General features: G+C 48.8%; 1 protein-coding gene across 1 annotated transcript in view; it reads right to left on the bottom strand.

Moving 5' to 3' along the window:
* PADI2 (peptidyl arginine deiminase 2) overlaps nucleotides 1-14091 on the bottom strand; it is a 64124-nt gene extending 50033 nt beyond the window's left edge. The window contains exon 1 of the mRNA XM_082274562.1: nucleotides 13929-14091. Coding sequence (XP_082130688.1) covers nucleotides 13929-14062 — 134 coding nt within the window. The 5' untranslated portion in view covers nucleotides 14063-14091. The remainder of the gene's footprint in view (nucleotides 1-13928) is intronic.
* Nucleotides 14092-17250: the final 3159 nt, after the last annotated feature.

Below are 17250 nucleotides of genomic sequence, written 5' to 3' on the forward strand. Positions count from 1 at the left end.
TTCAAGGGAAGACATGCCATCCCCTCCGAGGGAAAGAAACTTCTACCCCATTATCCAGAAAATTATCTGCAACAGAGTAACCATGTATGACACATAGCTCTGACATATACCGCAGCGCTGTACAAACACTGAGCCAGTCACATCAGTCTCTGTACCAGAGGAGCTTACACTCTAATGTCCCCTCCCCCCACAGTCACATCAGTCTCTGTACCAGAGGAGCTTACACTCTAATGTCCCCTCCCCCCACAGTCACATACTATTATTATTATACATTTATATAGCTCTGGGCACAGCGGGGGGCACAGACCCGGGAACCCAGCACAGGGATGGTGGGAACCCCTCATAATGGGCACAGACCCGGGAACCCAGCACAGGGATGATGGGAACCCCTCAAAATGGGCACAGCGGGGGCACAGACCCGGGAACCCAGCACAGGGATGGTGGGAACCCCTCACCTGGCTGTGATCTGTTTATGACTTGTGGCCCCTTGTATAATTTCTATATCCGGTACGGAGGGATGGACGCCGGCCAGACGCGGATTATATACATTAACAGCTGGCGGAGGCGAGAAGATTGTGGCTGAAGTCATTCGGCAGCGAATTGTTCGCTCAGTGCGATGGAGTCATGATAATAAAAAGGGGTCCGCACCACGCCGGGGGGGGGGGGGGATTTTATGAATGCCGTGACCTTCATAATAAAGAAAGCGGAGTAACTCTAGACAGATAATATGATATCCTGCACCACGCTCATCGCTCCCATTCATGTATATTTTATACAGAGTTCTCAGGACCAGGAGAGACACCAATCATCTTCTCATCTCTGCTATTCCTCTGCAAACCACAACCAACCCTCCGCCACTACCAGTCCTCCGCCAGCCACTACCAGTCCTCCGCCAGCCACTACCAGTCCTCCGCCAGCCACTACCAGTCCTCCGCCAGCCACTACCAGTCCTCCGTCAGCCACTACCAGTCCTCCGCCAGCCACTACCAGTCCTCCGCCAGCCACTACCAGTCCTCCGCCAGCCACTACCAGTCCTCCGCCAGCCACTACCAGTCCTCCGCCAGCCACTACCAGTCCTCCGTCAGCCACAACCAGTCCTCCGCCAGCCACTACCAGTCCTCCGTCAGCCACTACCAGTCCTCCGTCAGCCACTACCAGTCCTCCGCCAGCCACTACCAGTCCTCCGCCAGCCACTACCAGTCCTCCGTCAGCCACTACCAGTCCTCCGTCAGCCACTACCAGTCCTCCGTCAGCCACTACCACTCCTCCGCCAGCCACAACCAATCCTCCGCCAGCCACAACCAATCCTCCGCCAGCCACAACCAATCCTCCGCCAGCCACAACCACTCCTCCGCCAGCCACAACCACTCCTCCGCCAGCCACAACCAATCCTCCGCCAGCCACAACCAATCCTCCGCCAGCCACAACCACTCCTCCGCCAGCCACAACCACTCCTCCGCCAGCCACAACCACTCCTCCGCCAGCCACAACCACTCCTCCGCCAGCCACAACCACTCCTCCACCAGCCACAACCAATCCTCCGCCGGCCACAACCACTCCTCCGCCAGCCACAACCACTCCTCCGCCAGCCACAACCAATCCTTCGCCACAACCAATCCTCCGCCACAACCACTCCTCCGCCAGCCACAACCAACCCTCCGCCAGCCACAACCAACCCTCAGCCAGCCACAACCAGTCCTCAGCCAGCCACAACCAGTCCTCAGCCAGCCACAACCAGTCCTCAGCCAGCCACAACCAGTCCTCAGCCAGCCACAACCAGTCCTCAGCCAGCCACAACCAGTCCTCAGCCAGCCACAACCAGTCCTCAGCCAGCCACAACCAATCCTCCGCCAACCACAACCAATCCTCCCCCAACCACAACCAATCCTCCCCCAACCACAACCAATCCTCCGCCAGCCACTACCAATCCTCTGCCACAACCAGTCCTCCGCCAGCCACAACCAATTCTCCGCCAGCCACAACCAGTCCTCCGCCAGCCACAACCAGTCCTCCGCCAGCCACAACCAATTCTCCGCCAGCCACAACCAATTCTCCGCCAGCCACAACCAATTCTCCGCCAGCCACAACCAATTCTCCGCCAGCCACAACCACTCCTCCGCCAGCCACAACCACTCCTCCGCCACTACAAGTCCTCTGCCACTACCAGTCCTCCACCAGCCACAACCAATCCTCCGCCACTACCAATCCTCCGCCACTACCAATCCTCCGCCACGGATGAAGATCTGAGGAATCGCAGGAGAAAAAAATGGCCAGCAGCTGGAAGCAGCTGGAAAAATGGCCAGCAGCTGGAAAATTTCTGCTATGGTCTGAGCTGCTGAAATGAGCGCTGGAAAGGGCTTAGAAAATGAGACAGAAAAGATGGGAGATGCCAAAAAAATTACATAAGCAGAATCAATGATTTCAAACAAGTCTGGATGAAGAAGCACAGGAGGCACAGTAGACAGCAGCATTGCCAGTAACACACCTCCTGTATTGGGGAGCCCCCTTACACTGGATGAAGAAGCACAGGAGGCACAGTAGACAGCAGCATTGCCAGTAACACACCTCCTGTATTGGGGAGCCCCCTTACACTGGATGAAGAAGCACAGGAGGCACAGTAGACAGCAGCATTGCCAGTAACACACCTCCTGTATTGGGGAGCCCCCTTACACTGGATGAAGAAGCACAGGAGGCACAGTAGACAGCAGCATTGCCAGTAACACACCTCCTGTATTGGGGAAGCCCCCTTACACTGGATGAAGAAGCACAGGGGGCACAGCAGACAGCAGCATTGGCAGTAACACACCACCTGTATTAGAGCACTCCCATTCTGGATGAAGGAGCACAGGTGGCACAGCAGACAGCAGCATTGCCATAGATACACTAACAAACCAAAGCCAAACTCAAGCTCACACTTTATAATCAGTTACAGCAGTTTTTATTTTGGGAAAAGTTTTACATGAATAAATAAAAGCTGATCATTGCAAGCACTTCTGTCAGTGATAAATGGTTTGTCTAATTCTTGTAACTGCTACATCTGCAGGAGAGCTTGTGCTTTTGAAAAACAACAGACTTGCTGGCTGGATCACCAAGTGTAAATAAAGGAAAAAAAGCCTAAAAAAAAAAAAGAAAATGAATGCAGCCGTCACATCTAAGAACTGGTAAACTGCAATATAAGAAATTTTTGCTCCTGGGATTATTACGGCTTGAACATCCTCCTGCAGCCGATATCTGATCTGTGCAAACATTTTCAAAAGTTCATTTATACACACAGGATGCACACATTGCACAAGAGCTGCTCAGGAAGCGTCGGTGTATTCTGCGCAGGATGTGAGGGCGCTGCATGCCGACCGTTACTGACAACATTACATGGTGCAATATCCCTCACCAAATTCTGAGTCACAACCCACAATAGGGGAGTAATAAACCCAAAACCAAAAAATGACAACTTACCAATCATTAGATTTCTTTTTTAGCACCCCCCCCCCCCCTCTGCACCACCTGTACTAGTGAAAAACTACTCTGGATGAAGGAGAACAGGAAGCACAGCAGACAGCAGCATTGTTAGTCTGGCGGTCAGGGCGGTGTTGGATGGACTAGCAGATTTAAATACACTAGCCAATTGAAGCTGAACTCCCGCTCACACTTTATAATCAGTTACAGGAACAGTTTTTTCCCCCCTTTGGGATAAAGATTTTATATTAATAACCGCTGATAATTTTATACACCCCTGCCAGTGGTAAATGGTTTGTCTCATCCATGTAAACTGATACATTCTGCTAGAAAGCTTGCGCTTTTGAGAAAAAAAAAAAAAAACACTTACTGGCAGGATCACTAGATGAAAAAAACAAATAAAGAAAAAAGGCCTAAAAAAGAAAATTAATGCGGCCGTCGTCTCTAAGAACTGGTATGTTGCAATAAAATACATTTTTGCTTTTGGGTTTAATACTGCTTTAATATTAGGTTTTAATATTTACATTTTTAACATTATTATTTTCATTATTTTTTTTATTACGTTTTTCACATTATTATTTTTATTATTTTATTTTTAACATTATTATATTATACATTATTATTTATTATTTTTATAATAATAATAATAACATTTGTTATTATTTTGTTGCTATTATTTTTATTATTTTTTATCATTATTTTATTTTTAACATTATTATGTATATTATTATTCTATTTAACATTATTTTTATATTTACTTCCTTCCTTCCTATACATCCTTCCATCCATTCCTTCAACCATCCATGTCTCCATCTATCCACTCCCCCAACCATCCATCCTCCCGCTCCCCCAACCATCCATGTCTCCATCTATCCTTCCACTCCCCCATCCATCCATCCATCCTTCCACCCCCCAACCATCCATCCTTCCACTCCCCCATCCATCCATGTCTCCATCCATCCTTCCACTCCCCCATCCATCCTTCCATTCCCCAATCCATCCATCTCTCCATCCATGTCTCCATCCATCCTTCCACTCCCCCATCCATCCATGTCTCCATCCATCCTTCCACTCCCCCATCCATCCTTCCATTCCCCAATCCATCCATCTCTCCATCCATGTCTCCATCCATCCTTCCACTCCCCCATCCATCCATGTCTCCATCCATCCTTCCACTCCCCCATCCATCCTTCCATTCCCCAATCCATCCATCTCTCCATCCATGTCTCCATCCATCCTTCCACTCCCCCATCCATCCATGTCTCCATCCATCCTTCCACTCCCCCCAACCATCCATCCTCCCACTCCCCCAACCAGCCATGTCTCCATCCATCCTTCCACTCCCCCATCCATCCATGTCTCCATCCATCCTTCCACTCCCCCATCCATCCATGTCTCCATCCATCCTTCCACTCCCCCCAACCATCCATCCTCCCACTCCCCAACCATCCATGTCTCCATCCATCCTTCCACTCCCCCATCCATCCATGTCTCCATCCATCCTTCCACTCCCCCATCCATCCATGTCTCCATCCATCCTTCCACTCCCCCATCCATCCATGTCTCCATCCATCCTTCCACTCCCCCCAACCATCCATCCTTCCACTCCCCAAACCATCCATGTCTCCATCCATCCTTCCACTCCCCCATCCATCCATGTCTCCATCCATCCTTCCACCCCCCCATCCATCCATGTCTCCATCCATCCTTCCACTCCCCCCAACCATCCATCCTTCCACTCCCCCCAACCATCTATGTCTCCATCCATCCTTCCACTCCCCCCCCCCCCCAACCATCCATCCTTCCACTCCCCCAACCATCCATGTCTCCATCCATCCATCCACTCCCCCAACCATCCATGTCTCCATCCATCCACCCACTCCTCCAACCATCCACTCCCCCAACCATCCATGTCTCCAGCCATCCTTCTACTCCCCCATCCATCCATGTCTCCATCCATCCTTCCACTCCCCCATCCTTCCACTCCCCCATCCATCCATCTCTCCATCCATCCTTCCACTCCCCCAACCATCCATGTCTCCATCCATCCTTCCACTCCTCCATCCATCCATGTCTCCATCCATCCTTCCATTCCCCAATCCATCCATCTCTCCATCCATGTCTCCATCCATCCTTCCACTCCTCCCATCCATCCATGTCTCCATACATCCTTCCACTCCCCCATCCATCCATCTCTCCATCCATCCTTCCACTCCTCCATCCTTCCACTCCCCCAACCATCCATCCATCCTTTCACTCCTCCGTCCATCCTTCCATCCATCCTTCAACTCCATCCATCCATCCACTCCCCCATCCATATATCCATATTTTATTTTGTTGAGCAATCACTTTGAACCCCCTCCAGCATTTCTGGCTGCAGCCACCTTGAGTAAGGGCAGATGATTCATGTAGCATTTCCTGTAATCCATCTTCCCTTAGCTCAGGCATGCAGAGCGGAGAGTATGCTTAGCTGAGAAAACCTCTCCTCCGCTCCTGAAGACCCCTGGGATGTATAACATAATTTAAGTAACTAGGAAGTAACTGAAGAAATGTAAAAAAAAAAAAGTTTAACACAATGAAATAAGATCTACTTTCCCATCTATTTACCAATGCTGGCAGCATAAGGGTTCAGAACAGTCAATGTTGGTAAGAAGAGTGACTTTGTTAGGCACTTCCTGTTCTAGGGTGACACCGCTCTGTCCCTGTCTACCAATTGCACTCCTGCGTTGTCACACCGGCTTCTGTTGAGATTACAGATTTTTACTATTCTCTGGAGCAAATGCACTTGTTGAGTACACAGTCTATTTGCCTTTAGGAAATCCCCCCCATGCATGTATATGGTGAAAGGAACGCACAACGCCTGACCCCCCCCCCCCCCTCCATGCTCTGTATACAGTGAAAGGAAAGCACAGCACAGACAAGCTACTCAGCAGACTGGAATAACTTTCTGATCTGATCCGGAGACCGGACTCTGCTGAGCAGACATTCCCACAGCTGCCTGCGATTACCGCGACACCAAAACGCCAACGCACAATTCCACAGCCCCTGGACCAGGCTGCCAGGGCATGCTGGGACTTGTAGTTCAACTGCAGCTTCAACACAGGTATCGCACATTTAATTACATCTCAAATGCAAGAAAATGGGAAAAGATCCAAAAAAAAAAAAAAAAAACAGCAAAACGCACCGAGAAGGTACCAGTGCGGAGGGGGCCTGGAGACAATGGGGGGTCATTCACTAAAGGCAAATAGTCCGTTCAGTTTGCATCCTGGTTCACACTGATACAAACACAGCGAATCCTGTGCGTTTCCCGCACGCAACGGCGTCCATGATATCTTTTGTGGGTGTCAATGTTAGATTAACGACACTCCAAACAGCTCGCAAAACGCAGTGCGATCGCCAGAATCCGATGCGATGCGATTCAGGTGCAGGGAAATAAGAAGGGTCCTGCGCCATTTTGGTGCAGATGTGATTTAAGCTTTACAAAATGTACGGCTCAAATCGCACCGCATAGACACCGCATGTGATCCCAGGCTGCAAGGGAATTTTCCCTTTGCTCAGTGAATGGGAGGAAAATTCACTTTGCAAAGCATACCCAATCATTTGCAAGCAAATAAAAAAATATAAAAACACTGTAATTTTGCTGGAACACGATTGGATAAAAGTTAGAACCTCATTCACCAAGCTTAGGAAGGAATCCCTTACAAAGCGCATGGCCTATTTGCCTTTTGTATAGCTGGCCATACAATTTTTTTTTTTTTTCTGTTCAGTTAGCCTGCAGACTAAACAAGAAAAGAAATCTTCCACATTTCTCCATCCACACTAGACAAATTTCCCATTGCAGCTGTCAGAATATCCAAACAGCAACTGCACGCCGCTGTTTGGCCAACAAATTTCCACCTGGCTCATTCAAGTTTTCAATTGAAGGACGTGGAATGGAGGGGGAGTGGAGTGGAGGGGGGTGGAGGTGGAGCGGGGAGTGTAGGTGGAGTGCAGGTGGAGTGGGGTGGAGCGGGGAGTGGAGGTGGGGTGGAGCGGGGAGTGGGAGCGGGGAGTGGAGGTGGAGCGGGGAGTGGAGGTGGAGGGGGAGTGGAGGTGGAGGGGCAGTGGAGGTGGAGCGGGCAGTGGAGGTGGAGGGGGCAGTGGAGGTGGAGGGGGCAGTGGAGGGGGAGTGGAGAGTGGAGTTGGAGCGGGGAGTGGAGTTGGAGCGGGGAGTGGAGTTGGAGCGGGGAGTGGAGTTGGAGCGGGGAGTGGAGTGGAGTTGGAGCGGGGAGTGGAGTGGAGTTGGCGCGGGGAGTGGAGTGGAGTTGGCGCGGGGAGTGGAGTGGAGTTGGCGCGGGGAGTGGAGTGGAGTTGGCGCGGGGAGTGGAGTGAAGTTGGCGCGGGGAGTGGAGTGAAGTTGGCGCGGGGAGTGGAGTGGAGTTGGAGCGGGGAGTGGAGGTGGAGCGAGAGAGTGGGGTGGAGTGGAGTTAGGTGGGACAGAGTCACACATGTAGCAAATCTGCTCATCTATGGCCAGCTTCATTCAACCGCAATGCCAATTCTGAGGTCCATCTTTGTGTTCATAAATGGCAGCCGCTATATGGTGGAAGCAGAGCTGCGACATGAGGGGTGACATGCACAGACACACTGAGGACCCCAAATGTATTCATGAAATCCCCAATCAGCCTTCCATAAAAAAGTCAGCAAATCCAACCAGTGCCGGATTTCCAGGATCACCCTGGTTCACCCCCCCCCCCCCCCCGTCATATCAGACATTCCCAACATGGCAGCACGAGGAAAATGAAACGTCCGTCACATTTTATAGAAGATACAAACTGTACAATGGAGGAATCTGGAATGTTTTTTTCAGAATTTGCAGAGAAAATGCTAAAAAAAATTCATTCCTGACCCCGAACTGTCATTTACAATATAAATTATATTTTATTACTAAACTGAGAGATTTATACATTGAGATACTTTCTATATTGTTACATTATATATGTATGCATTATATTTCTACATCATGTGGATACTTTATATATTGTTATATATTTACACATTGATTTAACAATATTTAAATAAAGTATCCATGTATAAAAAGGTATAAATAATATACAAATAAATTATAACTTAAAAAAAAGTATCAATGTATAAATATATAACATAACATTATATAAGGTATTGTATATTGTATAAAATATATAATGTAACAATATCTACTGTAAATAAAGTATAAATATATAAATAATCTCACAATATACAAATAAAGTGCAACTTAAAATGTATAAGGCTCCTTTCACACTTGTGCGACTTGGGAACCCGACTTGTGAGACCCCAAGTCGCAGGACAGATTCAGTGTATTTCTATGAGAGCCGTTCCTACTGACACTACAGAAGTCGCTGCGACTTCAGAAATGGTTCCTGCACTACTTTGGTGTGACTTTTGGTTCAAAGAATGTAAAGTCAGATCAAAGTCGCACTGTAAAGTTTCAATCCAAGTTGCCCGACTTTGTCGTCTCACAAGTGTGAAAGGAGCCCTAATGGAATGTATAAATATATAATATACTGTAACAATGTATAAAGTATCTATTCTATAAATCAAATATAGAACATAACAATATATAAAGTGTTCTATATTTATATATTGGATTTATAGAATAGATACTTTATACATTGTTACAGTATATTATATATTTATACATTCGATTAGGGCTCCTTTCACACTTGTGAGACGACAAAGTCGGGCAACTTTATTTGTATATTGTGAGATTATTTATATATTTATAAATTGATACTTTATTTACAGTACATATTGTTACATGATATATTTATACAATATATAATACTTTATATAATGTTATGTTCTATATTTATACATTAGATACTTTGTATATTGTTACTATTTATTTATTTTATACATTCAGTTTATACATTTTAAATTATACTTTATTTGTATATTGTGTGATTATTTATATATTTATTCCTTATACATTGATACTTTATTTACAGTATATAGTACATATATTTATACAATACTTTATATAATGTTATGCTCTATATTTGTACATTAGATACATTGTACATTGTTAATATATTATATATTTATTTCTACATTTTAAGTTATACTTTATTTATATATTGTTGGACTATATATATATATATATATATATATACACATATATATATATATATATATACACACACACAGTACACCTTTTACATGGATATTTTATTTATATATTGTACAGTGTAGGACGTCACTCGGACCGATTCCGAGCTGGTAAAATATGGTAAAATGTGTGGCCTCAGCCAGTGTCGTTCCGGCCACACCCCCCTGACCCGTTTCACCCCGATATGTTTTATGAACAATGCAATTGCCAGCAATAGGGTGCGACTTGTCATGCGATTTGACCTGTCGGATCAGATGACCCGGTCGCTTCGATGTGAATGAGGACTTATTGTCAAAGCTTAGTCGCAGTTCACACTTGTGTGCTGAGAATTCGCAGCCTGTTCATGCGAACCGCTGCGGTTGTGTATGTTAAATTAACAACACCCTGAAATCAGTTCATAAAACACACTGCGATTTGCAGAATTGGATAGCTTGGGTGTTAACCCATGCTGGTGCGGCAAAAAAAAGGGTCCTGTGCAATTTTGGTGCAGATTCGGTGTGGTTTGAGCCATACAGAATAATGGCTCAAATCGCACTGCTGAAGAATCGCATGTGATGGGAACAGGAATGCGGTGCGATTGTTGTTCAGAACCACATGCGGTTCCTGCATCGCATGGTGTGAGCCGGCACCTACATGAACAAGGTGAAGTTAGAAGCCGATTGGCTGCCATGCACAGCTGCACCAGATTCTGGGTCCGCCCGTTTTAGTAGGTAAGGCCGGGTTCACACTTATGCGAATTGGATGCGGAATTTTCCCCAACATACAGAGGAAAATCAATTGGGGGGGGGGCAGGTTTAAGGGGTGCAGGCTGTGCGGAGCAGTGGGCTGTACAGGGTGTTTGTGGGGGTGCCATTATGGGTGGAGGAGTGTTTTTGGTATTTTGGGGTGCGCCAATGAGGGGTGACATGTCAGGAAACAATGAGAAGTGGAGAAAAGCATGCCCCTCCCCCCTCAGCTGAGACACTTTCTGGGGTGCACTCATTAAAGGGGGGGCTTGGTGTTGAGAACAATGCATACATTAAGGGGGTCCAGTATGGAGAAAATGGGGGGGGGGCAGTAAAAAAAAAAAGAGGGGATGTGCACATAACTGGGGTACAGAGTGTTGGGGTACAGGGGAGAGGTGCACACATTATTGGAGTACACAGGGGGGAAGGTTGCACACACATTATTGGAGTACAGAAGGGGGTGCACACATTATTGGGGTACAGAAGGGGAGGGTGTACATTATTGGGGGTACAGGAGGGGAGGGTGTACATTATTGGGGGTACAGGAGGGGAGGGTGCACATTATTGGGGGTACATGAGGGGAGGGTGTACATTATTGGGGGTACAGGAGGGGAGGATGTACACATGATTGGGGTACAGGAGGGGTAGATGCATTACTGGGATGCAGGAGGGGGGTGCACACATTATTGGGGTACAGGAGGGGGGAGGGTAGGCACATTACTGGGGTACAGGAGGGTAGACATTACTGGGGTACAGGGGGAGGTAGGAACATTATTGGGATACAGGAGGGGGGGGAGAGTAGGCACATTTATTGGGGTACAGGAGGGGGTAGACATTATTGGGTACAGGAGGGGGAAGGTGTACACATTATTGGGGTACAGGAGGGGGTAGTTACATTATTGGGGAACAGGAGGGGGGAGGTGTACACATTGGGGTACGGGGGGAGGTGGACACATTATTGGGGTACGGGAGGGGTACACATTATTGGGGTATGGGAGAAGAGGGGGTACACATTATTGGGGTATGGGAGAAGAGGGTGTACACATTATTGGGGTACAGGAGGGGGTAGTCACATTATTGGGGTACAGGAGGGGGGTGTACACATTATTGGGGTACAAGGAGGGGGAGGTGTACACATTATTGGGGTACAGAAGGGAGAGGGTGTACATTATTGGGGTAAAGGAGGGGGTGTACACATTATTGGGGTACAAGGAGGGGGGAGGTGTACAAATTATTGGGGTACAGAAGGGGTGTACACGTTATTGGGGTACAGAAGGGGGAGGGTGTACATTATTGGGGTACAGAAGAGGGTGTACACATTGGGGAACAAGGAAGGGAAGGTGTACACATTATTGGGGTACAGGAGGGGGGAGGGTGGACATTATTGGGGTACAGAAGAGGGTGTACACATTGGGGTACAAGGAAGGGGAGGTGTACACATTATTGGGGTACAGGAGGGTAGACACATTATTGGGGTACAGGAGGGGGGAGGTGTACACATTATTGGGGTACAGGAGGGGGGAGGTGTACACATTATTGGGGTACAGAAGGGGGATGGTGTACATTATTGGGGTACAAGGAGGGGGAGGTGTACACATTATTGGGGTACAGAAGGGAGAGGGTGTACATTATTGGGGTACAGAAGGGGGTGTACACATTATTGGGGTACAGGAGGGGGTAGTTACATTATTGGGGAACAGGAGGGGGGAGGTGTACACATTGGGGTACGGGGGGAGGTGGACACATTATTGGGGTACGGGAGGGGGTACACATTATTGGGGTATGGGAGAAGAGGGGGTACACATTATTGGGGTATGGGAGAAGAGGGTGTACACATTATTGGGGTACAGGAGGGGGTAGTCACATTATTGGGGTACAGGAGGGGGGTGTACACATTATTGGGGTACAAGGAGGGGGGAGGTGTACACATTATTGGGGTACAGAAGGGAGAGGGTGTACATTATTGGGGTAAAGGAGGGGGTGTACACATTATTGGGGTACAAGGAGGGGGGAGGTGTACAAATTATTGGGGTACAGAAGGGGTGTACACGTTATTGGGGTACAGAAGGGGGAGGGTGTACATTATTGGGGTACAGAAGAGGGTGTACACATTGGGGAACAAGGAAGGGAAGGTGTACACATTATTGGGGTACAGGAGGGGGGAGGGTGGACATTATTGGGGTACAGAAGAGGGTGTACACATTGGGGTACAAGGAAGGGGAGGTGTACACATTATTGGGGTACAGGAGGGTAGACGCATTATTGGGGTACAGGAGGGGGGAGGTGTACACATTATTGGGGTACAGGAGGGGGGAGGTGTACACATTATTGGGGTACAGAAGGGGGATGGTGTACATTATTGGGGTACAAGGAGGGGGAGGTGTACACATTATTGGGGTACAGAAGGGGGATGGTGTACATTATTGGGGTACAAGGAGGGGGAGGTGTACACATTATTGGGGTACAGAAGGGAGAGGGTGTACATTATTGGGGTACAGGAGGGGGGAGGTGTACACATTATTGGGGTACAGGAGGGGGAGGTGTACACATTATTGGGGTACAGAAGGGGGTGTACACATTATTGGGGTACAGGAGGGGGTAGTTACATTATTGGGGAACAGGAGGGGGGAGGTGTACACATTGGGGTACGGGGGGAGGTGGACACATTATTGGGGTACGGGAGGGGGTACACATTATTGGGGTATGGGAGAAGAGGGGGTACACATTATTGGGGTATGGGAGAAGAGGGTGTACACATTATTGGGGTACAGGAGGGGGTAGTCACATTATTGGGGTACAGGAGGGGGGTGTACACATTATTGGGGTACAAGGAGGGGGGAGGTGTACACATTATTGGGGTACAGAAGGGAGAGGGTGTACATTATTGGGGTAAAGGAGGGGGTGTACACATTATTGGGGTACAAGGAGGGGGGAGGTGTACAAATTATTGGGGTACAGAAGGGGTGTACACGTTATTGGGGTACAGAAGGGGGAGGGTGTACATTATTGGGGTACAGAAGAGGGTGTACACATTGGGGAACAAGGAAGGGAAGGTGTACACATTATTGGGGTACAGGAGGGGGGAGGGTGGACATTATTGGGGTACAGAAGAGGGTGTACACATTGGGGTACAAGGAAGGGGAGGTGTACACATTATTGGGGTACAGGAGGGTAGACACATTATTGGGGTACAGGAGGGGGGAGGTGTACACATTATTGGGGTACAGGAGGGGGGGAGGTGTACACATTATTGGGGTACAGAAGGGGGATGGTGTACATTATTGGGGTACAAGGAGGGGGAGGTGTACACATTATTGGGGTACAGAAGGGGGATGGTGTACATTATTGGGGTACAAGGAGGGGGAGGTGTACACATTATTGGGGTACAGAAGGGAGAGGGTGTACATTATTGGGGTACAGGAGGGGGGAGGTGTACACATTATTGGGGTACAGGAGGGGGAGGTGTACACATTATTGGGGTACAGAAGGGAGAGGGTGTACATTATTGGGGTACAGAAGGGGGATGGTGTATATTATTGGGGTACAGAAGGGGGAGGGTGTACATTATTGGGGTACAGGAGGGGGGAGGGGTGTAAGCTCACCCATTGACATCTATGATGATCCGGGTCCCCAGCACACACACGGCCTCCAGCCGCCGCCCTCTCTCCACTCGCAGTGTCCGGCTCTCCATCCTCCGATCTCTCTGCACCTGACAGCCCGGAGCTCCGGACACCATCCTGACCACACCCACCCCGGGGAGGGGGCGGAGCGTGACACGCGCAGGAGGGAGGAGAGAGGCGGGGCTGGGGAGCCCTAACTATAGAATCTCCCTGTATGGAGAGGAGAGGTGAGCTGAGCACACATCACACTACAACTCCCAGCATCTTCATAGAGAATGGGGGTGTCACCATCCTTCCCCTCTACAGGGGGCACTACAACTCCCAGCATGTATACCACCTGCATACAGCATGGGGGTGTCACCATCCCTCCCCTCTACAGGGGGCACTACAACTCCCAGCATGTATACCACCTGCATAGAGCATGGGGGTGTCACCATCCCTCCCCTCTACAGGGGGCACTACAACTCCCAGCATGTATACCTCCTGCATAGAGCATGGGGGTGTCACCATCCCTCCCCTCTGTGGGGGGGGGGGGCACTACAACTCCCAGCATGTATACCACCTGCATACAGCATGGGGGTGTCACCATCCCTCCCCTCTACAGGGGGCACTACAACTCCCAGCATGTATACCACCTGCATAGAGCATGGAGATGTCACTACCCCTCCCCTCTACAGGGGGCACTACAACTCCCAGCATGTATACCACCTGCATAGAGCATGGGGGTGTCACCATCCCTCCCCTCTAAAGGGAGCACTACAACTCCCAGCATGTATACCACCTGCAAGGAGCATGGGGTGTCACCATCCCTCCCCTCTGCGGGGTGCACTACAACTCCCAGCATGTATACCACCTGCATAGGGCTTGGGGGTGTCACCATCCCTCCCCTCTACAGGGGGCACTACAACTCCCAGCATGTATACCACCTGCAAGGAGCATGGGGTGTCACCATCCCTCCCCTCTACAGGGGGCACTACAACTCCCAGCATGTATACTGCCTGCATAGAGCATAGGGGTGTCACCATCCTTCCCCTCTACAGGGGGCACTACAACTCCCAGCATGTATATTGCCTGCATAGAGCATGGGGGTGTCACAATCCCTCCCCTCTACAGGGGGCACTACAACTCCCAGCATTTCCTATGTAATGGGAGGGATTAGAGTTAAGTGTTATTTGTATTAACCACAGCAGCCAATCAGCAGTTATCTCTCTGCATTGCTGTCAGTAGAATAAAAACTACAACTCCCAGCATGTCCTGTGTAATGGGAGGATTCAGAGATGGGTGTTAATTGCTTTAACAATAGCGGCCAATCGGCTGTTAGTAAAAAAATTAAAAAACTACAAATCTCTGCATGTATCAGACCTCCTGGCAGGCACAGCAGCCAATCAGATTGCATTTTATGTCAGTCCAGAGCAGTAGAAACAACAAAAGCTGACTTCTGATTGGCTGCCATGCATTGTTGTAATCGGTTATTCCCTCCCCCACACCACCCCACCCCAACCAGTCCCTGGCATTGGCTGCATCCCCATTTATTTTATTTCAGGTACTTATATAGCGCCGTCAATTTACGCAGCGCTTTACATATACATTGCACATTCACATCAGTCCCTGCCCCAAGGAGCTTACAATCCCCAGCAGACAGAGCATCCATCATCAGGGGACGATCGGCTGACGCACGCTGCGCCGTGATTTCTTCTGTCCGATAGTAAATATTAAAGGGTCACGCCACCCTGAATTTGTATTTCAGTTATAGGCGGAGTCTGGTGGGCGGAGTCCAGAGAAGCAGCCATCCTTGTGTTTCCAGCATGGAATGAAGGAATTTAGCGCGTGCAATTACTGAGGACGGTCTGACCGAACGGGGGCAGCGAGAATAATAATGGCGTCCTTTGTTCTGACGCATAAATGACCGATGATAATAAATTCCACCCTCATCACTGCAAATCTTCAGAGATACCAGGCTCCGCCTCCTCCGACATTCCGAAATCCGATGACAAAAATAAGTTACTTTGTTATAAAATGCGTGAAAGTGGAATCATCGTCATCACCGGCACCAGAGCGCTATGACATCATTCATTATCATGTATTGCACAGTGTAAGGACCTGAATGTGACCCGGGATCAGTCCCTGTACAGCAGAGCTCAGGCTGGGAGAGGGAGAGGCTGCACAAAGAGCCAATCAGTTCATCTGATGAAAAGCAACATGCTGATAGGAGGGGAGAGCAGAGTGATTGAGAAATGGGCTCATCACTGTGCTCCTTCATTTAGTGTCCAGTGACAGGCCAGGAAAACCTGGGCTCACAGCAAGTAGGTGGAAGGATGCTGTTCATCAACCTGAAGACATCTAGTGCAGAGTGACCGAGAAAGGGGCTCATCACTGCGCTCCTTCATTCAGTGTCCAGTGACAGGCCAGGAAGACCTGGGCTCACAGCAAGTAGGTTGAAGGATGCTGTTCATCAAACTGAAGACATCTAGTGGCAGAAATGAGTACTGCAGAGGGGAAATTTGGATTAAGGGTGAATAAAGCAGCAAAAGCTGTCATTCAATTTACCTTGTTTTTGCAACAAATTTCACCCGCGTCATTTCTTCAGAGACGCCAGGCTCCGCCTCCTCTGACATTGCAGTGCAATCTGATGACAAGCTACTTTGTTTCAAAATGTGTGAAAGTGGAATTATCGGCATAACCGGCACCATAGTGCTCTGATATTCACTATTAAGCAGTGTGAGGACTTTAATGCAGGGGTGGGCAGAAGGGGGCGGTTGCCCTGGGCGCAATGGTTAGTTGAAAGGAGGGGAGTGGCCCTGACCCTATCCTTAAGGGAAGAGGGGGTGCAGTTTGGCATCTTTGCCCTTGGCGCAGGATGACCTTGTCCCACCACTGCTTTAATGTGACCTGGTATCTGTCCCTGTACAGCAGAGCTCACACTGGGCGAGATAGAAGCAGCATAAGCAGCCAATCGCTGACAAGGGGAACACTGATAGGAGGAAAGAGCAGAGTGATTGAGACATGAGCTAATCATTGTGTTCCTTCTCTTTTCAGTGTCCAATCACAGGTCTGGGACAGGTCCAGGAAGACCTGGTCTCAGAGGAAGTGGGTGGAATGATGCAGGTCATCCAGTGGCGGATACAAGTACTGCAGGGGAAATGGAAAACCAAGGGGGCGGGTCCTAAAATATCAGCCACTTATCATTGAATTTTATCTCTGGAATGATCGTCTCTCTGATTTATATAATGGAGGAAATTGGGGACAATCCAGAGCTGCAGAAAAAGAGGAAAAAACAACAGATAAAGATTTAATTATAAAATAA

The sequence above is a fragment of the Pelophylax lessonae genome, assembly GCF_965119305.1.
Source record: "Pelophylax lessonae genome assembly, chromosome: 12".
In the NCBI taxonomy this organism is placed as follows: Eukaryota; Metazoa; Chordata; class Amphibia; order Anura; family Ranidae; genus Pelophylax; species Pelophylax lessonae.